Source organism: Orussus abietinus, unplaced genomic scaffold, assembly GCF_000612105.2.
Source record: "Orussus abietinus isolate OABI.00-Male unplaced genomic scaffold, Oabi_2.0 scaffold4, whole genome shotgun sequence".
Classification (NCBI taxonomy): Eukaryota; Metazoa; Arthropoda; class Insecta; order Hymenoptera; family Orussidae; genus Orussus; species Orussus abietinus.
Genome location: NW_019396014.1, coordinates 455676 through 476982, shown reverse-complemented (window position 1 = coordinate 476982; position 21307 = coordinate 455676). Strand labels below are relative to the sequence as shown.

At 47.2% G+C, this 21307-nt stretch overlaps 4 protein-coding genes across 15 annotated transcripts in view; all 4 read left to right on the top strand.

Annotated features, from left to right (window-relative positions):
- Nucleotides 1-2000: 2000 nt before the first annotated feature.
- Nucleotides 2001-5888, top strand: LOC105695422 (LIM homeobox transcription factor 1-beta-like). Its single transcript, XM_012416961.1, has 5 exons — nt 2001-2121; nt 3471-3890; nt 4287-4592; nt 5255-5353; nt 5650-5888. The coding sequence occupies exons 1-5, from the start codon at nt 2001-2003 to the stop codon at nt 5886-5888; spliced, it is 1185 nt and encodes a 394-aa protein (XP_012272384.1).
- Nucleotides 5889-7908: 2020 nt separating this feature from the next.
- Nucleotides 7909-9059, top strand: LOC105695552 (cytochrome c oxidase assembly protein COX16 homolog, mitochondrial). 2 transcript variants are annotated; one of them, XM_012417188.2, is made up of 5 exons: nt 7909-8033; nt 8121-8257; nt 8393-8504; nt 8587-8684; nt 8927-9059. In XM_012417188.2, exons 1-4 carry the CDS (start codon nt 7938-7940, stop codon nt 8668-8670), a joined length of 429 nt encoding a protein of 142 aa, XP_012272611.1. In that variant the 5' UTR covers nt 7909-7937; the 3' UTR covers nt 8671-8684; nt 8927-9059. The 2 variants fall into 2 exon arrangements, with proteins under 2 accessions (XP_012272611.1, XP_012272609.1); XM_012417186.2 differs by lacking the exon at nt 8927-9059 and having other exon boundaries at nt 8587-8852.
- Nucleotides 9060-9120: 61 nt separating this feature from the next.
- On the top strand, nt 9121-11228 carry LOC105695551 (fructose-1,6-bisphosphatase 1). Its single transcript, XM_012417185.1, has 5 exons — nt 9121-9254; nt 9311-9558; nt 10080-10544; nt 10619-10808; nt 10887-11228. Exons 2-5 carry the CDS (start codon nt 9383-9385, stop codon nt 11076-11078), a joined length of 1023 nt encoding a protein of 340 aa, XP_012272608.1. The 5' UTR covers nt 9121-9254; nt 9311-9382; the 3' UTR covers nt 11079-11228.
- Nucleotides 11229-11392: 164 nt separating this feature from the next.
- The window catches only part of LOC105695549 (tropomyosin), a 28247-nt gene continuing 18332 nt past the window's right edge, over nt 11393-21307 (top strand). For 4 of the 11 annotated variants that reach the window (XR_002762415.1, XR_002762417.1, XR_002762416.1 and 1 more), the window contains exons 1-3: nt 11393-11784; nt 15808-15958; nt 16272-16397. Coding sequence is in view for 3 of the 11 variants with exons in the window: in XM_012417181.1 (XP_012272604.1) it covers nt 15845-15958; nt 16272-16397 (240 nt within the window). In the remaining 8 variants the exon portion in view is untranslated. Of the gene's footprint in view, nt 11785-15807; nt 15959-16271; nt 16398-18644; nt 19654-21307 lie in introns of those variants that run through there. The other 7 variants (XR_002762411.1, XR_002762410.1, XM_012417176.2 and 4 more) reach the window with 5 other exon arrangements.

Below are 21307 nucleotides of genomic sequence, written 5' to 3'. Positions count from 1 at the left end.
TCCACCCTTCTCGGCGACGCCATTTATAATTCCCCAGCGACATTTATATTTACCTTGACGACTATACGTAACAATTTTCACGTAACGTCATATTCCATATGTCGTTTCGGTAGATTGATTACAAAAACATGGAAATAAAATTCGGGAATTAATTCCCACATTCCCTCGTGTTACTCTGTATAATATTGTCGATTTGAAAACGTGGTTTACTATAAATTGAAAATTCGTGGGCGGCGGGGCCTTCCTCGGAACCCCCATATTGTGGTAAAATTTGCATGCATTCTTTATAAGACTGATAAGCGATTCGAGATTCCACTTTCACCTCCCTTTAATATTCACATTTTAATAGGTCTTTCTCTCGAGAAGATTTTAAAAATACAGTCGAATTTCGGGGTTTGTCCCTGTGCCCGACGGACCGCGCCTCCCGGGATGCTCCCGTCGTCCAGGAGCCGCTCGGCCTTTCCGTATACGTGGGTGTCAGCGTTATCGCCGGGCGATAGCGGGAGATATTGATCCTGGCATCGCGAGCCTCGGTTGAGCGCCCCTGCGGACTCCCCCACTACGCGGCGCGAGGGGGCGTGGCCTAGCGGCCGGCCAATCGGCGCGCCGGCATCGGGCCGAGAGTGGGGTATAGCAGCGCCCCGCGCACCGGGACGCCCACTCAGGCCGCGACCCCCGGGGCGGCTCGACCTCCGGAGTGGGGGCAGATTTTTGTTGTCCGGTTGACACGGAACGCACATGCTCCGGTCCGTCAAAAAACTGTCAGCAGAGACCCGATCCGCGCGACTCGTTCGGGAACCTCGCCGCCTTCGCCCCGTCGACTCCGTGCCGTCTCTAGGTATCGATTTTTAACCTAGACTTCGCACCTCGACGCGATCCCCAGCCCAGTGCGACCAACCTCGAAGAACCGCGAGCCTTGAACCGCGAACCTGCAAGTGCGGAGTCGGGAATTGAGAACCACTTCGACCTGGCAGTGAACTACCGACTTCGGCGACGCAGCCGAATCTTCTCTATCTCGAAGAAGCCTCTCTTGCGCGTCGTCTTCCTCGAAGACTCCAAAAGTGACCTTCGGTGCAAGTGTTCGCTCTTAGATCTTGACCCGGAGACGCGACCCCTCCCTTTTAACGGTGCGTTTCCTGGAAAAATTCACAAGTGACTTAGAGGGGAAGGATCCCCATTTTTAGGGAATATTCTCCTTTTACAGATTTCTACGGATACCTCGGTGCGGGTTTGACGGTGTGATTTTTCGATCATTAAAGTGCAGGGCGAAGCAACCCTGGAAGTCTCCTCAAGGCGGAGTGGAACTCTCGGTGGTTTTAAAATCTTCGGGCAAATTTCCCCACTGGAAGTGGTACTTGGTGCTGTGACCTGTTCTTAACGTACGACCCGACCCTGCTGATATCGCGTCCCGGACTGTGGGAACCTGAAAACGAAAAACTTGGATTTTAATTCGTGGTTCCAAGAAGGTGCGGTTAAGGGTACTAAAGGAATCGCATCTCTTTCCAGAGACTCGGCGATTATCATGAAAATACGGAAAAAGCGCGGATGATGGATCGTTGATAGACCCAGTGGTTGTGCTGGACGAAGTCGGATGCAAAATCGGGGTCAAAGGTGACGAGTGAACTCGAATTTAGGCTGAGATCCTTTTATAAAGTCGAGGCATTGCTCAAGCTGTCGATTTCATCGTCGACGATTTTTCATCGAAGTGGAGGATTCAGGGTGAAACGAATCGACGTCAACAGTGGACTCGAAAGGACGAAACGAAGGACAGAGAATATCTCGTATTATTTTTTCTACGCGAGATCTTGATATGACCCATCGTCATGGATGATGGACATTCGCGTCATTTTGACTCGTGAAAACGACGTCTTAAGTTATCTTGGTAATACCGAAAAGTGATCCAACCTTTGCTTCGAGGGACATGCGAGTAGGATACGCGAATTGAAGGCGGATCGACGGATGCTGGATGAACTGCTGATTTCGGAACAGGAGTTGGCAGTATGCTGGAGTTTTATCCGCCGGTCGCAGTGGGTCCTTTGAATCATGCAGGGGAGTCGGGTCAACCATTGCCCACAGGTCGAACACTGCCCTTTCCACCCACTGTGAATAACAACAACCCTGGTGAGCTGATTCCTTAGTTTAAAAAATATTTTCCGACATTTTTAAACTAGGGTCTAGAGGGACAATTTTCGATTTCTCTCCGAATACTCTCGTAAAAAAGGACGGGAATAAGTATGTATCCCCGACGTTCAATATGTACAGAAAATCGGATATTCATTTCACATTGATTTTCAGAAAATTAATACAGAGAAGAGTCGGTTATATTTTTAGAAGGATAATTCCGGGATATGGAGCATTTTTCTTAAAAGCTCATGTTTCTCGGAGAAGAAGTCCCTGACGACATGAAAGGCAATGCAACTGCTTTATCTTAGTTTAAAAAAATATATATATAATACTGATATTGAAGTGTAGAAAAAAATATTATGGTGGAACGAGAATATCGATGTTTAAATTAATGTACGGTCCATCTTGGGTCGTCGCCTAGGAGTTACCCCATGGCGTATCGCTCGAGGGTGAAGAAAATTTCTTCGGGATTTCGAGGAAACGTCATCGTCCCTCCGCGGAAGGACGCTACCGCGTATCCTCCACTCCTCCGGAAGTAGTTCGCGAAAAGTGGATGTTTCCCGTATTTCCCTCCTCCACTTTTCATATCCGACATATTCGAGGCACCTGTCGAGAAAGAGCGAAGGTATGGTGATACCGTATTTGCACGAGATATATGCGCAGCGTGCCTTTATTGCCACTCGATGAGGCATTTGACTGACGTATTTCCCATCAAATACTCCTCGATGCCGCCCATGGCTAAAGCACTTCGCAGCAACAGATGGCGAACTTCGATGGTACGGCTTATACAGCTTATAGTACGTACAACTCGCTCACTTGAAATATTTCCCCGAGAAGTATATCCTGGCGAGGGTTTCGTCGCTCCTAAACCTTCCCTAGGAAGATCCTCTCTTCTGTCCCCGAACTCAAATCTCCTACGTATTTCCTAAAAAAAAGAAGAAAATTTGAATTTATAAATTACGTCCATAAATCCATCCGCACTAAATAATAATAATATTATGCATTTAATAATAATAAACGCCGGACCTTATCAGAGCTACGATACGGAACCATAATTAGTAGTTGCAATTTATAATAAATAAGTCTTTCTTTTTATCACTATTTGTCATGTGCTATCTGTTTTAGGTGGAGCCTGTTCTATATTTATAGCTTGGTTGCATTGATCAGTTTATCCGATAATTTTCAGACCTCTTGATTTCGGTGAAGACCGAGTCGGGTCCTTTGGAGGTGATCTGCGCGAGATGCGGTCTTTTTATCGTTATTTATCATGTGCTATCTCTTTTAGGTGGAGCCTATTCTATATTTATAGCTTGGTTGTATAGATCTGTTTATCCGATATTTTTCAGACCTCTCGATTTCGGTGAAGACCGAGTCGGGTCTTCTGGAGGTGATCTGCGCGAGATGCGGCCTCAGCATCACCGGCAGATACGTCATGAGAGTGGCCGACAGAAATTATCACGAAGACTGTTTGTCCTGCACCGTGTGTGCCATGCCCCTGTCCCACTCGTGCTTCATCAGGGACCACAAGCTCTACTGTCGAGCCGACTACGAGAGGATCTTCGGGGTGAAGTGCGCCCGTTGTATGGAGAAGATCAATTGTTCGGAGCTGGTGATCAGAGTGACTCGGCTGGTCTTCCACGTAGATTGCTTCGTCTGCTACCTGTGTGGTCAGAATCTGCCAAAAGGGGCACACTTCATCCTGCGACAAGGCCAGCCGATCTGCAGGAGAGACTTCGAGCACGAGCTCTTCTTGAACAGCCCTCAAGGTCGGTGCCCCCTACCGAACCCTGAAAATAAATTCCAAAAGCTAGAAAAATGGTACTCCTCGCATCCCCGAGTCGAAATTTCCATCCTACCAAGGAAACCATGGATCTTAAATGCGTTTCAAAGAAACCTACAAAGAGGATCCTTATTTTAGACCTAAAGGATGCTGTAATTTTAGACATTTTTTGGAGTGTGTATGACACTTGAATCTATTCCTTTTTAGATAAAGTAGGGCGCAAGAGAACCGAAGTAGATCTTCGACGTTGACTTAAAGTCGATAATAGGAAATCAAGAGCTGAACCGAAAGGTCTCCTACGTAGATTCAATGTTGGAACGAGATTTCGACTCGGGTCTCTTCTTCCGTTTCCGTTCCCGAAGAGTTTCGTTACTTGTTGCAGGCGACGATCTCCTCGACGAGGCTCGACCCCGCGATGGTCGTCGAGGTCCAAAGCGGCCAAGGACCATCCTGACCTCGGCCCAGCGCAGACAATTCAAGGCGTCCTTCGAGATCTCCCCCAAACCCTGCAGGAAAGTTCGCGAGGCCCTCGCCAAGGAAACCGGGCTCAGCGTGAGAGTTGTGCAAGTCTGGTTTCAGAATCAACGGGCGAAGATGAAGAAACTCCAGCGCAAGTCAAAGGTGGAGCCGGTGATCGAGAAGGAGCCCAAAGAGGAGAGAAGAGGCGAGAGTCCGCACAGCGATCACAGTGAGTCCTCTTCCGTCAGATATTCCGCAGAAAATTTCGGCCCGTTGCGTGGAGGAGAACATCGCAGAAAGATTCACCATCTACAGAGTCTAACAGAAATGGTGGTCACGGTTTAGACAGCGCTATCGTTGAAAAAAGGAGTCGAAAAGTCCTATACTATTTTCATCCCACCGTGAATTATTTACCTGTAATAATTAATTTAAGCGGAGCCAATCAATGGATTTCCGTTGGGGAACGCGACTGATTGGCTGTGCTTCAATTAATTGCGATGCGTTCACCTTGACGCCGACGTGGCCGAAGTTTGACGCGTTCCAGGTCCGGGTTTCTTCAACGTTTCTCTAGTCCACCCAGAATCAGGAAACTCGGTAGGGCTTCACCCGAGATACATTAAATGGCATAATACGCGAACGGCACCGAATATCTTACAATATGGCGTTAAGACCTTGACCAGAGACCTCGAATCGCGGGTACGATCCATTAATTCTGCAGCTCCTTCCGGAGGTGGAACTCGAACTTGACTCCCATAGTTCTGAAAAATCGAGACAGAGTCATTAATTTAAGGTCGTCGGCGAGGGACGGGCGGTGAATAGTCGGGAGGTCAAGTTAAAAAAAATAGTAAAAAATGTGCAGGCACCATGTGAACCGTCTCATCTCGTTCGCAGATCATTACGTGAACGCCATGAACATGCGCGATGGGGAATCTTCTAGCTTCCCCTCGGCCACCCAACCGCTCAACCCCAATAACCCGTACTCGCCCGACGGTAAGTCTCTTTCCGACTTAAGTTCGCGACTTACTCCTCCACCCTGCTTCACCATGGCGGTTCTCAGGAGCCCCGAAGACCCGTGACCCCATGAGAAACCGCATTTTGGTCGAAATTAGTAGATCCGTTGTCCCCCGTTACGACCAGTCCCATATAGAGGAGATCTCTTCGTCCTCTGGTCACGTTCCCCGGACCTTGAAGAAACGGATCCTGAAGCAGGAAACTTGCGAACTAGTCCGCTAACTGCGAGGTGATTTCCCCGTTGGGGTACAGGGTTTCGCTTTTCCGATTTCCAGATACGTACATGGGCCACTCGGGGGAGAGCTTTTGCAGCAGCGACATTTCCCTGGACGGGACAGAAGCCGGCTTCGACATCGGCGAGAGCGAAAGTGCCGGGGCTGATGGAAGTCATCAGGGGAGTTCCCATTCTCACCATGGCACTGCCCATGAACCGCCACCTCCGGCACACAACCCCATCGACAAGCTCTTCATGATGCAGACCAGCTACTTCAGCGTCGACCTCGCGAACGTTTAAAGCTGCTCCTCGTATCGTTTACTTATCTCGCTGAACGTCTCGTTTCAGGAGGGTCCAACGTGTCCGTCATATTCCGTGATAGTTTCACCTGGAGAGAGGTTTCGTTGCGACTTTTCGTGACGATCGGGCCACTTTTCATCGCGCCTTTGGCGGAGAGAAATTTTAATAAGCCCTTAACCTCGGGACATTTAACGCTTCATCCGATGCCGTAAAGAGACGGTTGACGACCACCGCGCGGGAGATGAACTTGGCGCGGAACTCCATACCGACGTCCGGTGTTTTATCGTCTTCTTGGTGTTCGGGATGATATTTCAATTTCGCCTTCATAAATTTTATTGCGTCCGCGGCGGTGATATTATTCACTTGGTCGCCTATTAACGAAACCTTCGCTCCAGGTGGTCGCTGCAAAAGAAAGAGGCTATTAGAATATGGAAAGTGGTCGAGATGGGGTGTGTTAAATCTTTAACACTTTGAACTTAATCGAGGGAGATGGTTTCTACCTTTTCACCTGGGATCCAATTGGCTGGCTTTCTTTTGAAGCTGGGAAAAATTCTGTCGGACGTTGGCCTGTTTCCTTTTTCACCACTTTACGGATGCACTTGTACATTCCTTTTTATTTTTAGTCGGTTGCGAGGTACTTACCAGGTTAATAACTCCCCCAGAAATTAGCGGCCGATTTCAGTTGGAGTGTTAACGAAACCAAAGAAGCACACTATTTTTTGAAAGTACTTTCGAGGTCGAGGGAGCCCGGAAGGCTCGGCGGCGGTTGCGTAAAATGTTGCATTTATTGGATATCCGACGTTATTTGGAGCTCTAATTGAAAGTAGATAGAAGATGAATTATTCGGTATAAGAAATAACGTTTCGTAAGTGTGCGTCGCTATCCATAGGTAACGGTTGCCGAAGGTAATGGCGATATAGTTGCTTTCCGTTCCTTTGCGACAAGAGGTAAGAATAGCTGTAGACGCGCAGACAGCTTCACTCACGTGTTGTAAATCTGATTGTACTCTTTATACAGTTTCTTCGGTGATAATGACATTACCGAGTAACGTACGCAGCAATAAGACGAGCCCCGATTGCAAACCTGTGAAACAAGTTCGAGATATTAATTTCCAATTATTATCCTTTATCTGTGTTTCGCGCTAGAGTAGACATTAAGAAGACGCGTAAACTCGGCTAAATGTATCGTTACTGGCTAACGAATAAATAATTCGGTTGTACAGTGAAGCCACTTCGTTAAATTACCTACGAATAGGATTGCGATAATTATTTGCCAGCCCGTAACAACATATTTAGTTAAATATGAAATTGTCGTCTCCGTGTACATGAGCGTTCGCGAATATTCCTCGATGTTTCCAAAATTCGTGTTTTCTTATTTGAATTATAGGTTACCCTAGGAATTAACCACGCCTCCAGGAGCTGTCACGAAATCCTTGTATATCTTCGATGGATATTATAATGTACAAACGTTAAACGTTAATTTATATCTTAGATTTTGGATGTAAACGCGGAGCCGTTAAATCATTCCGTGCTTTCGAGCTTGCATGTGTTAATAATGGCTCTCGGATTATATTTCACGGCACGATTAATTATGCCGTCTAACCTTGTATAAAGTATCGACTTCTTGGGACCTGTTAATTTGCCGCATTTATTATTGTCAAATAACCGTAGCGAGTAGGAAGTCTAGAAAAAAGCTATTCGATAAGATGTGTGATTGCGATTCACGACAACGTCAACGCGTATTTGTATTTATATTTAAAGACATGTCAATGTACTTTAATATATTATAATAATAAAATTATACGAGTACATTCACGTTAGATTATGAAGTTTACGTTCCTTTTTTCTTAGGAAGTAAGAGAAATTAAATGAACGAGATGCTTTCGATTGATGGAACGAGAGAGTGCTTCTTGTTCAACGGTTCAAATCGCCGACCTGGTGGCGCCATCTAGCAGTGCAAATGACAATTAACCTCCAAATATAGAACTTCTTACCTACTGCTGTTCTCTGTAAACTTTATTTCCAACAGTCACCTCCGTTACATGTTACGATGGTTGGATTCTTACGAGGTTTTTTCAAGAAACGTACTAACTGTCAGCCAGTGAAAATAAATCAGAACCCTTTCGAGTACAGATTTGAGAAAGTGGTAAGTCATTTCTGGCACGCAGTTAATTATTTGTCTGAGCAACATCATGATTCGCTCCCTAACCTCACTTTACTGTCTTCATTCTAGATTAAATGGACACAAAAATTGACGTTTCTAAACAACGTGATTAAATTTTTGAATCGTAAAAATAACCGATTAGCCATACCATTCCTCATTTTCGTCTTTGGAGGATCGTTGGGCCTCAGAGAGTTTGCAGATCTACGGTAGTGGATTTATATTTAGTTTACATTTTATTATTACAATTCAGATACAACATATTTATTGCTTAAGAGTAGCACCACTGTAGATCTTTCCTTCGATATTATAAGAAAATTTAAATTATATATTAAATGTTTTAGGTATAAATACCGCAATGTAGCACCCGTACGCGAAGAGCTCGAACGCACTGGGGTAAAACTAAGGGATCGTAAGGAAACTACGATAGAGGCAGCTTACGAAAAGCTTAAAGAGGTACTTCTAATTTCTTAAATATACTTTTCTAAAAGCCTACACAAATATCGCACTTATATCGCCGTTAATTTTAATACTTCAGGTCGATCTCGACAATTGGGAGAATAAAAGGATACCAAGGCCTTGGGAAGAAGAAGAGGCAAATCAAGCCACAGCGTCGAAGTAGTGTTGTATGCTAATGTAAGGTGATTTATTATAATCCACAATAATCCTCACCTCTGGGTGACGTATTATATCGTGCTCATTTTCTGTAGTATACATTTCCCAATGTTGTGCCCATATAGAAAATAACACAAAGCATTGTACATATGTGTTTAAAGAACTGAATAATTACAAATCGATTTAAAATTTCCTTGCTTCCAATGTACGAGTGGGGGATTTGCCAATTTTCCCTGCATTTATTTGCGTCGACTGTTCTCAAGGCTACCACTAAATGTCGAAATTCCTGCTCAAAACGTGTGACCCATGACACTCCCAGGCTGCTGTCCCCATGCTGGCATGTCGAAAAAATAGTCGCAGCCGTCCTTGGACTTTCTACCCGGTGTCGCAAGGAACCTCATCGGTGAGTATGTACCGACATGCAAAAGTACCTTCGTTTGATTACCACCTGAGTCTTGTTTCAGCATCCGATGCGGTCCATCAGGACGGATCCTATCGATCGGCCATGATCGGCTCGCAAGTGAACCAGAAAGGCGCTCAAAATAGTCAATACATGACATCCATGCGCAGCCATACATGTGATGTAACGTGGTATGTAGAAGTGTATGAGATAACGGACCGGTGATAATAATACGGCGCGAGGATAGGAGCATGCCAGTCGTCTTCGGCTTGCAAAGAAGAGCAGGATATCGACCAGAAGCGAAGCGCAAGACAGGAAAATGACTTCCAAGGGACCGTCCTTCGACCCCAATTGCGTGACCCTGACCCGGTTCGTCCTTGCCGAGCAGCGCAAGGTGCCCACCGCGACCGGAGATCTCACCCAGCTGCTCAACAGCATTCAGACGGCGGTAAAGGCCGTCAGCTCGGCAGTCAGAAAGGCTGGGATCGCTAATATGTGAGTCATGGGTACCATGCCCTTTTTTGGCATTCCTTTGGTCCACTAAAGTACGCCCGGATATGCAAATCCTTAAGATGTAGAAAAGCTCTGCACGCCCAGACGTTAAACCTTTCCAAAACCTGAACACAAGTGTACATATCTGAGCAGAATTTAGTATAACCAGTGTTTTTAGGCACTTCATCCGCCACTCTGTCAAGGATTTTATATTACATAGAAAATGGAGTCGGCGTTATTAACGTTATTAATGGGATGCACCGAGAAAAGCCGACAAGTTCAGTAATTCGATGATAATCCAACCGTGAGATAAGGGAAAAATATTTACTTCAATGTGGAATTGCGACGCGCTGTTTTGCAATTCAGATTACCTTATCTCGATAGAATTAAATTAATTATGTTGTCTAATTGACACTGAGGTGAACGCTCGGGCGATTAAGGGCACTTGATAGTATATTTGTTATTTGCAAAGATGTGTGGTTAATATTAAATTAATATTAAATGAGAGGTCGTGCGTGTTGCAGGTATGGAATCGCCGGCTCCACGAACGTGCAGGGAGAGGAAGTGAAGAAATTGGACGTCCTCAGCAACGAGCTCTTCATCAACATGCTAACTTCCTCGTTTACGACGTGCCTTCTGGTCAGCGAGGAAAATCCAACGGCGATAGAGGTGGAGACGGAGAAAAGAGGAAAATACGTGGTCTGCTTCGATCCCCTCGACGGATCGTCTAACATAGACTGCTTGGTTTCGGTCGGCTCGATTTTTGGGATATACAAAAAATTGGACAGCTCCAAACCCACGACGATAGCCGATGCACTTCAGCCTGGGAAAAATTTAGTCGCTGCCGGATACGCGCTTTACGGTTCCGCGACCATGATGGTTTTATCACTCGGCCAAGGGGTTAATGGGTTCATGTATGACCCAGCCATCGGAGAATTTATTATAACGGAGAAAAACATGCGCATACCTTCTAGAGGAAAAATCTACAGGTGAGGTTTCCCGCCCTTGCGATTTTTCAATTTATTTCATCGCTATGTTTAATACTTCATTTCTCCTCGCAAAGCATCAACGAGGGCAATACCAGTACATGGGATGCTGCTATCACGGAATACGTGCAATCGAAGAAATTCCCCCCTAGTGGGAAACCATACGCTGCTAGGTACGTTGGTTCCATGGTGGCCGATGTTCACAGGACCATCAAGTATGGAGGAATCTTCATGTACCCAGCCTCGAAGGATAGTCCAAACGGAAAGGTAGCGACCGGAACTCCGTTCATTAATTTAATGAGCGAGGAATACGAAGCATGCCTCTTTTTTACTTTTCATTTCCAGCTGCGCCTTCTGTACGAGTGCATTCCTATGGCGTACATAGTGCAGAATGCCGGAGGACGAGCCACGAACGGCCAGATCGACATACTCGACATCGTCCCTACGGACATCCACCAGAGATCTCCGATTTTCCTAGGATCTTCCGAAGACGTTCAAGACGTCCTCGAGAATATCAAGAAGCACGCCAAGCAGTAAAAAGTCTGATAACGCCTGTAAAAATATCGGACCTCGATGTTTTTACACGACGCCTTCGTCGCCATTCTACACTTTCCAGATACATTTATATGCGAACTCTTCCCCGGATGCTTGCAAGAAGTTGAATTAAAAGGAACGCGTAAAGGATGAGAGTGCCTAGCTTGAGTCATCGGCGGTTTCCGCAGGAAACCACATTCTTACATTATCATTTCCTACCGCTTATTGATATAGATTGATGTAACGGAACTGTTATTTCTTCGCCATGTCCACGCGGCGGGATTTTTAATAGTAATGATTTATTAAGTTGTGGAGCTTCAGGGAACGGGCAACTGCCGGAGAAGGTCTTGGTCTTCTCCTGGCCAATTGACAGGAACTTTATTCCGCGTGGCTGGTCTTCATTTTTCTCTCTATTTTTGCGCGATCCGAACCGGAAACCCCTCCAGCTGTAGCTCGAGGGTAGCGACGTTCGGATTAAAAGAGATCCACGTTGTTGGTGAGGCCGGCAAAGGCTCGTAGAGGTACCAGAGAAGCCGACGTAGTGGGAGTCGAGTCGACTGGTGTACGTTTTCTCGAAACGTTCGCACGGAGAAGGAGGGAGATCCTCGCAAGTAGATTCTTGCCGGGGCCAGTTGCGAGCCGACTAGCAGCTGAATCACATCAGAGGCTAAGACACATCAGGACCGACCTGCTAAATTTTTTCCCCTCTGTAAGTACCCTGTCTGATACACTAATAAAAGTACCCCTCGAATAAGACATTAATAAATTAATTATAACCAACCCGCTAAAAGCAACGTTACACGTCATTTCAGTCTGTTGTCGGGGAAGGTATGAGGAGGGTACAATGGACGCAGGAATTATAGGGAATGCGTAAAGAGCGAAAAATATCCAGGGAAAACCAGCTCGCTGATCCGCTTCGTATTAAAATTGGAAAAATTCGGGTAATTTGATGATAGGAATTTTTTTATTATTATTGTAAACGATTTGTAAATGGATGTGGAGTTTGATTCGACGACGGATCGAGATACGAGGTTCAAATTGAAGGTCCTCCAAAGAGAGGGGAGTCACTTCGCTACCTTTGTTCCGGCAGTTTAGGATTTCGATAATATTGATAAGGTTTGAATTCGGAGTTTATAGGCTCAAATATATTAATTCGACTCCTCTTTGTGTTTACGCGAATTCGAAGAATCACGTGTACTTGATAGGATGTACTTATGTTTCATACCGAGGACCTGGTTTCGAGTTGAAGGTTTTTGCCGACCCAGGTTGGTAACGAGGAGGAATCTCTGGAATTATTCATTGTTATCTCATTGAAATGTGGAGACTTTGAAAGAATATTTGTTCTCTGACGGTACTGGTTTAGGATGTACTGTAATTATATTTTTAATTATGGTTTTTTTTTTTATTGTACTTTGAGGCGCGGAGGAATTCTATGAGCAAAGTTTGCCTTTATACAAGTCGGAATCTCGCACACCCGGCTGTCACTTGTACTTAATGTAAAACGGTAAAGTGCCTTAAAGCGGTCGAAGACTTCTTCGGTTCTTGCTCCTTCCTCAGGGTCGACAGGAAAGGGTTTTGAACTGGAATGCGCTGAGGATGATCTTCAACTCCTGGAATTCACATCTCTGACACTTGTCACATGATACCCCAGGCAGAGGATCGAATGACTTTCTTTTTACTCCGCATACTTCCAACGAAATCTTGGAGGATTACTAAAAACCAAAAGGACTTATTAATATAAAAAAGGAAAAATAGGTCGCCATATTTGGAACTCGACGCCTGGATTTTTCGGTAAAAGTAAACGGCGAAGGATGGAAAGAATCTTATCTAATCTTCAATACTCGTAATTTCAAGTAATTTCGTGTAATTTTAATCAAGCACTCCGTGTACGGCGATTTCGCCAGGTCTTACCACGAGGGGAATCAAATACCGAAGGAGTTGCGAAAGTAACGTTGCGATGAGCGCCGGTGAAAAAAATTCGATAGTAAGCTGCTTTTATAAACACAATGACGCATAAAAGAGAGGAGCAAACGCCGAGGTATTCCTTTAAGGTGAGGAAGACAATTGGGTCAGGTGAACAAGTCCTTTCGGTCCTCGATCGAGTCGGGGTTCTTCTAGAGAGAGTTCACGTCGAGGATAGCCCGTAATCCACTTCTTAAACATGTACAATAGCACTAAAAACCAATTTAAACGAGTACTTAATATTCAAAATCCATTTTAAGGAAACTAGGCAGAAAGTAACGCGACACCGTCGAGATGACGGCATCAACGTACTCGAAAGATCGTCAACGTCGACGACTCTTAGTGTAACCCGATAAGGTCCGAGGACCTCGAAGACTCCCCTCTTCGAGGCGAAAATAACCCGTTCGGTCCGTTTCACATGGTCAGCTGAAAGTGATCGGTATACGAAAACACGGTTCCCGCTTATTTTCAAAAACGTCAACAAAGGTTGCACGCGACCCAAGTATCCCTCCGTCACCTGAAGAGCGATAAAGCATTCTTCCTCTCCAATATAAAAAAATGACGCCTCATTATATACTTAAGCCTCCATTTTTTTTTCTCCAGAATTAGCGCAAAATGTCGGAAACATTTACACGCTACCCAAGTATCCCTCCGTCACCTGAAGAGCGATAGAGCACTCTTCCTCTCCAATATAAAAAAGTGACGCCTTATCACCTACGCGAGCTTCCTTTTTTCTTTCTTCCAGAATTAGCGCAAGAAGTCGGAAATATTTACAGGTTAACGCGGGTTCTCGAAATTAGGTTGTAGCTAATTCGGAGCGGATCCGTCACGGTTTCAAATTTCTGAATGGATATCGGTTCATCATCAAGCTCCTGGTCTCCGGAGTTCTCCCGTTACAGGAGCGTCGACGTCACGCGTTGCAGGGCTTACGAAATTAGAATTTTCGGTCTCGCCCAAGATGGCGGTGGCAGGAGAAGAAGCCGGGATCTCCTCAGCCAAGACCTCTCTCTATAAATAAGGCGGCCGCTCGGTCACTAATTATAACCGCAACGATACAGGCGCCGCGCCTCGCATTCGCCGATCGAAGGAAGGAAAAGTTTCCTTGGAAAATCGAGAATAGACCGAATTTATACGACACCATTTCGTCGGTCAGCGATTCCACTCTTGCGCTACTCCGATGGAAAATTTCCCAGAGCTGGAAAAATATGTCCAGCTGATGCCAGACGCTTAGATTCCCTCTAAGCATACTTCGCCTGTGAAAATAGTTTCGATTGTTTGAATTTTTCAATTTATTCCTTTTATTCCGCCATCGGTCTCTGAATTATACCTGGTCGTTGATGTGGACTCGTTTCCAGCCAGTTTCCATGTGGCTACTTCGACATGGCCGAGAACATGCTTGAACGTTACAGGCTCGCCATGAAAATGGGTACATCGAAAGACAGGAAACATTGGAAAATTTCGTAGGATCTCGTTAGATGTTTCAGCTCCATTCAAACGTACATGGCCTGTAAAAATAGTTTCGATTATTCGATTTGTTTCCATTAATTCCATTTATTTAATTTATTCCGCCATCAGTCTCTGAATTGTGTCTGGACATAGATGTAGACTCGTTTCCAGCCAGTTTCCATGTGGCTACTTCGACATGGTCAAGAACGTACTTGAACGTTACAGGCTCGCCATGAAAATAGGGACATCGAAAGACAGGGAACCTTGGAAAATTTCGTAGGATCTCGTTAGATGTTTCAGCTCCCTCGAAACGTACTTGACCTGTAAAAATAGTTTCGATTATTCGATTTGTTTCCATTTATTCAATTTATTTAATTTATTCCGCCATCAGACTCTGAATTGTGTCTGGGCATAGATGTAGACTCGTTTTCAAGCAGTTTCCATGTGGCTACTTCGACATGGCCGAGAACGTGCTTGAGCGTTACAGGCTCGCCAAGAATATAGGCTCCTCGAAAGACAAGAGACCTTGGAAAATTAGTACACCAAGCGGCGATCCGGTCGACCTTTGTCTTCCGAACGTCTTGCGCAGCATCCGTGATAAATCACTCGGAACGGGGCAATACCTGGAGTGAAATAGTTCACATGATTAGGATCATCGTCGAGCGCTAGGTCGGTTTACAGGACCATTTCAGTGAGGGTAATAAATGAAGCACTGGTACCCTTTTTCTCGTCCCTTTCTTTTCTGGGTGGTAACTCTCGTCTCGGTTGTTGAGGTCGCTCCAAGGCTCGCAAAAGTGCAGCAAGTGTTGGTACGAAGAGGGGTTTTAATGTCGTCGTACGGTGTACGCATGCTATGTAACGTGATCTATGGGTTCCATTCCGGTATCCTGTGTCCTTGGCTTGCTCCAGATAAATCAACCTTTATTCTTAGCATTTATAAATTTATCCTCTGCTAAGAAACTGCGGGGACCGCGACGATTAACTGAAAAGCAAATAAGTAAACTTAACATTTCTTAGGAATTAATTGGCGGCAAGTAGAGGAGACCTCATTCATAGATACAGATGTAACCGAAAGAGAATTGAAATTAAGTTCAAGATTATGGGAATTATCACTTGGTTCCATGGGCAATGGTCGATGCGATATTTTCCTATTTTTATTAATTATAATTTTACTTCCCTCTCTGCGAAAATGGAGCAAGGGTATATTCTTGCAAGGCGAGGGTCGGACTAACGCAGCAAGAATGCCGCAGGGTGGTAGGACCAGGGTGTATAATGTGATTTATGGACGCGACTACAATGTTTTGCCCCCTTGCGCTTGTTGCAGATAAATCGCCCGAAGGTAAAAAAGTCCGGCCGGCACCATGGACGCGATCAAAAAGAAGATGCAGGGAATGAAGCTGGAGAAGGACAATGCGATGGACCGCGCATTGCTCTGCGAGCAGCAGGCCAGAGATGCTAACGCCAGAGCTGAGAAGGTAAGCCCATAAAACCTAGAATAAATACGAAAACCCGATTAATAATTAATACTCCCTAAATTCACCTATTACTCTGACTAAAGAAGAAATGTCATTGAGCCAATGAAATATTTTCTTAATTCACTGAATAATTATTTTCACCCAAACTCGAGTAAATCGGACGGCAACACTTGGAATTACGACAATTTCTCTGAGTTCATTCAAGTGAAATAATTCATTCCTTGAATGCACATAATATTTCTTTGTTACCATTAAATTAAATTTTTTTTCCGGGTATCGGATACCGTTTCTAAGTAACTTTTTTCATCTCCAGGCCGAGGAGGAGGCGCGTGCCCTGCAGAAGAAAATCCAGACCATCGAGAACGAGCTCGACCAGACCCAGGAGGCCCTGATGCAAGTCAACGCCAAGCTCGAGGAGAAGGACAAAGCCTTGCAGAATGTAAGTCTCCTCTCGAACTTTCCCCCTCATCGCTGTCCATTACAGGTGGTCTTCTGAAAATCGTCGCACTCCTCAAGGCTCGCTCGATCTCTGAAAGAGAGCCGACTCGTTAGTAATTCAGGTCATTGAAAACGCGGCTCGATCGGTGCTCGCAAATCGGCCGATCGCTTAAACGCGCAAGCTTCCGTATTCGGTATGTACCGAGTAATTCTTCGTTGGACTCGTTATGGAGTAAATTATGAAATCATCGTAATTTCTTTTTTTTTTCTCCCGACAAATGCCCGAATACGAGAGCCATACGAAAGCAAGTCGGTCGATCTACAAATCGTTCTGCAAGAAATTACTGCGTTCTAACTACCGAGCCGATCGATGAATTTTATGTGGATTTTATCATATCGTCGAATCGTGTCAATGGGTCGAGTTAATTTCGCCGCGTTAGCTCTAACAGTCTGCAAGTCGCTGCACTTGCGAATCTCATTCTCCGTGCCTCGAGACCCGCGATCATCGAGCGATGAATCATTTGAATGACGAACCACTCGAAGGATCTTTACTTGGGCAATCGGTTTCGCGAACGCAGGATGGACTTGCACCGATAAAAATGTGAACGCAAATCATTGGTACATATCATTCGATGTCACAATTGCAGTAAAATCCGTAATATCACACGCGGCACCTAATTTAAGTCTAAGTAAATTAATATAACATTGAACGTCAATTCAAACCGCACTAACACGGTAAACAAGGAATCTTAGGTATTTTAAACAACATCTAATTTCTAATTCTACCATATTACTTTTTTTTTTAACCCAAAAGTTTAGTAACAAGCGCGTGAAAATGTATGCAAATTTCCATTGATTTTTCCCAGTGCATAGTTAGTTTGTACCGATTATTGACGCTTATCAAAAGTGTACCAAAAACGTAGTATGTGAAAATTCGTGTAAGGAGGCTTGGTAAGATGATACATCGTTTACATTGAGTTTGAAGCCTTACACTTGATATTTTACTGCTTTTAGTACGTGTACCAAGTGATCGGTGCAAACTAATCCATAGAAGGACTTAATTCCCGATTCTCGAGCGAGCCCGAGGCGAGTAGACGCGGCACCTTTGGATGACATTTCTATACGCTCGATTTACATCAAAGTTCACGAATGGCTCGACATTCGAGATCTCGGGGCTTTCGACCATAATGGGCAGAATGATTCGGCCCATAAACGGCAGTGACCCTGGTGCCAGGACTGACCGCATTCGTCGAAAGTTCCCTCTCAAGACATGAACTCGATATCTGCATTCGTAATTCGAAGGACGCCTCGGAATACATAATTTTTTTTTTTTTTTCCAGAGGGTTAAAAATAACACAGCCCTTAATATTAATTTCTCGCCAAGCGGGTGTACCCGTTAAACGGAGAGAGTATAATCGGTAACGCAAAGTCTTTCTTCCGACTCGGCACGAAGCTTGCTCGGTGCAACTTGCAAAATGGCACTTCTGGGTCATCAGCTCCCCGACGCGTGAGGAATTCAACCGGCGATTCGAAGGCCTGCGTGTCCGGTTACGCGTTTTTCCAATCGAATCATCACAATTGGCATTCGATCGCTGCCAAGCGATTCGCCAAAACGTATCCGGTTTCGCCAGCCTCGGGATTCCAGCGTTCCTTCGACGGGGAAGAAACCAGACAAGCGCCTGAAATTTTACACGAGATTAATTACCATCGAACGTAACGAAACAACTTCCGAGACTTTCCTCGGTAGGATTAAGAATAACGCGGCAGAAATTCGAGCCAGACTTTCGTGCAGGTTTCGCTTTCACCGCGAACGACGCTTAAGATTTCCGAGCAGGCTTTGTATCGGACACGTTGCAACAAAACGATTCATATCAATCTCCCAAAAGCCTTGAACTCTCCCCCCTCGGAATTTTCAACATCTCGGGATTTATCGATACATCCATGAGATGATTAAAATACGCGAAATCGCGAGCAGACTTGCCGACCCGCCGGCGTTGCCGGTTGAGTACGGAGTCGGGGCGGCAATATCGCCCCGCTCCGCTTGGCAACGCCGCCTGGCGGTGGGCGGCGGAACCCGCAGGTAGTCTCGGCGAGGCGGTGGCGCAGTCCGCCGCTAGTTGGCGGCCGGTCCGCGCGTGGCGTTCGCGCAGCCCACCCTAGGCGCGCGCGGCGTTCGGAATCGCGGGGAGCGCGCAGCCTCCGAATCGCGGGGTGCGCGCGCAGCCGGGTGAGTAGAGGGGGTCGGAGTCCATGCCACTCCGCGTAGGTGCGCCTCTCGGCCGCGGTGGTGTACGTGTCGTCGGCCAGGAGGTTAGGTCGGCCACGGGGCGCGCTTGCGCGCGTAGGTGTGCGGACGGCGCGCGACACGCGAAAGGAAGCGCGTGCGAGCAGTGACAGGCAAGATGGCGGCGCGGCCGGTACGATGGTGACGGAGCGGCCGGCGGACTAGCAGCCGCCAGGTCACTCGCGCGGCGAGGGCCATGGAACCGCCGCTGACCTCTACGTCGTCGAGGCGTCGCGGCCACCAGCACCACCCGCGTCACGTGACGCGCCGACGCCTCGACGCCTCCAGCAGAAGACCCGCGCAGTGTGGCTCTGCCGGAGGTACCGAGATCGTCGTCGGCGGGAGGGCGACACAGGCGCCCCCGCCGGGCCCAACGGCGGTCGTCGGCAGCGACAACGTCCTCGGGGTCCTGCGCCCTGGGGTCCCGAGTCCGCCGGGAGAATCCCGAGGACAGCCGAGGCCTCCCGAAGCTGGCGATCCGGGGGACCGGAGACTCTCCCCAACAAGGCCCGCGCGGTGTGGCCAAGACCCGGATCGCGGGTCGACCCGACCCGAGAGAAGGGACCTCGACCTCAAGGAGGTCGTCGAGACTCCGACTAAATGCAGCTGCGACGACCCGGATCCCAAGGAGGAGCCTTTAACCGACGGCGCTCCGAAAATCCACTCGCCAAGCGAAGAGCGAGTGGCCAGTCCTGAGCCCGAGCACGCGGTCGCGAGGGCTCGCGGAGATGGGAACTCGGACGACGAGACTCCCAATCCCGAGGAAGACCATGAGCTCGCCGAGTTGGCTAAGCTCAGGTGCCCGAGCGAGCGCACGGAGATCCAGGCCGAGCGGGAAGCGCGCAGACGGAAGCGCTGCGCCGACTACCCGGGCCTTGCCTTCGGCAGCTCCATCTTCTCCAGCGACACCATGATGAAGTTCAGTCTGATTAAGAACGAGCTCCAGAATATCATGAGCAACCAGCTCAAGCGGGTCAGTATCGCCTAGGGGCGCCCGAGAGCCGAAATTCCTTCTTCCTCCTATATCGTCGATCGCCCGGCCAGGCGATAACGACCATGGAGAGGCGACTTTGACCCTCGCGGGATTTTCCTAAACCCATAAACAGTCCTGACGGACGACGGTGTCTTACGACCCGTGGCGTTGTAGCTCAGTGCACGAACGCCACGGGGCAAAGAGACCCGGATCGGACGACCTTGTGGGCGTCGGGGACTCGGCCGGTTCGAAGACCCCGCCACCGCGCGGCCACGTGACCTCGGCGCCCCGCCATTTTGGGGTCACGAGGCCACGAGTAATTGCATACGCGGCGAGACTCCGCTCGGCGGGGAAACGGACCGAGTTCTACGACTGCACTCGCTTTCGTTTCGCCTCCCTCGACACCCGGGATGTTCCTTCCGAGACATTCCGACTTCCGTGATTTTCCACCGGGATGAGGGTTTTGGCAGGGACTTCGTATTCGGCCGACTCGACTACTCGAAACGGGCCAGTGAGCGATGCGCTGGCACGGCACGATCGCGGACGCATTTTAATCCGTTCCATCTCCTCGAATATGGACTTTTAAGGCCCGAAGATTATTAATCCTTCGAAATGTCGCAATCCACCGCGGACGCATTTTAATCCGGTCCATCTCCTCGAATATGGACATTTAAGGTCCGAAGATTATTAATCCCTCGAAATGTCGCAATCCATCCTGCGAGCTCGCGCCCACTGGCCATTTTTGGTCATCGAGTCCAGGTTCTGCTGTTTCTTTCCTTTTCCACGTTCGTACAAGGTGGCAAGAAGTACGCACGCACGAGCATCTCCGTATGCTACGATACAGCTTCCGAAGTCCGCGGTTATCTTGCTGAAATGCTGTCGCAATTCTTCCTACGACTTAACGTCACGCCAAAGGGGCATCAGGGGCCTGATTCTCGAGTCCAAACGGATTACCTATTTTTTTTCGCATGAAAAATTTGATATTGTTGCGTCATTGGTCAACGTTTAAAAGTCGTAGACGACACACTTAATTTGGCATACGAAAGTTAATCCCATGAACTCGAGAATAGGGTCAATCGTTCATGAAACTCTTCCCCGAACTCGGGGTATCATATCGTGCTTTACCACGCCAACGTGGAGGCCCTAGGGAACGTCCTCACCTCCGTGGAATGTAATTCTTTTTTATAAGAAATTTGAGCAAAAAAAAAAGTCGTAAAACGGGTTCACGGAGGATTATGGCAACGGTAAACCACGACGCGTCATGCACTAGTCGTTCCGCTCTGTATGGAAGATGTCCAGAAAGTCTTGATGGTTCAACGAAACGCGTTATGGGAGCGGTTTTATAGCTCCTCGCCTGCAGTCGCGAGGTATCCTCGGAGTTTTTGAGAGCGACTCTCTCGAGCCAAAGTGATCCACTGTGGTCAGGGTTCTAAAAATACTTGGGGACGATCCAGTGACTCCGATCTCTGGGCGAGCGTTGCCGCGGAAGGTTGCATAATGCTTCCGGAATGCGCGGAACGGTTTCGGCGGCGCATTCCTGGGATTTGCCCTAGAATTCGCCTTCGGCTCTCTTGTTCCAGCCGAGCGATTTTTTCCTTTTTTTCTTTCCTCCCCGCAACGGGATCTCCCACGCGGAATCACCGTTTCGGAACGT

What these genes read in the sequence shown, in the direction of transcription:
- LOC105695422 (XM_012416961.1), top strand. Translation starts at nt 2,001, where the DNA reads ATGCTGGAGTTTTATCCGCCGGTCGCAGTGGGTCCTTTGAATCATGCA. An exon ending in TGTGAATAACAACAACCCTG is followed by an intron (nt 2,122 to 3,470) that starts GTGAGCTGATTC and finishes GATATTTTTCAG; the next exon opens with ACCTCTCGATTTCGGTGAAG. An exon ending in CTTCTTGAACAGCCCTCAAG is followed by an intron (nt 3,891 to 4,286) that starts GTCGGTGCCCCC and finishes TACTTGTTGCAG; the next exon opens with GCGACGATCTCCTCGACGAG.
- LOC105695552 (XM_012417188.2), top strand. Translation starts at nt 7,938, where the DNA reads ATGGTTGGATTCTTACGAGGTTTTTTCAAGAAACGTACTAACTGTCAG. An exon ending in AGTACAGATTTGAGAAAGTG is followed by an intron (nt 8,034 to 8,120) that starts GTAAGTCATTTC and finishes TCTTCATTCTAG; the next exon opens with ATTAAATGGACACAAAAATT. An exon ending in CTTACGAAAAGCTTAAAGAG is followed by an intron (nt 8,505 to 8,586) that starts GTACTTCTAATT and finishes TTAATACTTCAG; the next exon opens with GTCGATCTCGACAATTGGGA.
- LOC105695551 (XM_012417185.1), top strand. Translation starts at nt 9,383, where the DNA reads ATGACTTCCAAGGGACCGTCCTTCGACCCCAATTGCGTGACCCTGACC. An exon ending in AAGGCTGGGATCGCTAATAT is followed by an intron (nt 9,559 to 10,079) that starts GTGAGTCATGGG and finishes TGCGTGTTGCAG; the next exon opens with GTATGGAATCGCCGGCTCCA. An exon ending in TCTAGAGGAAAAATCTACAG is followed by an intron (nt 10,545 to 10,618) that starts GTGAGGTTTCCC and finishes CTCCTCGCAAAG; the next exon opens with CATCAACGAGGGCAATACCA.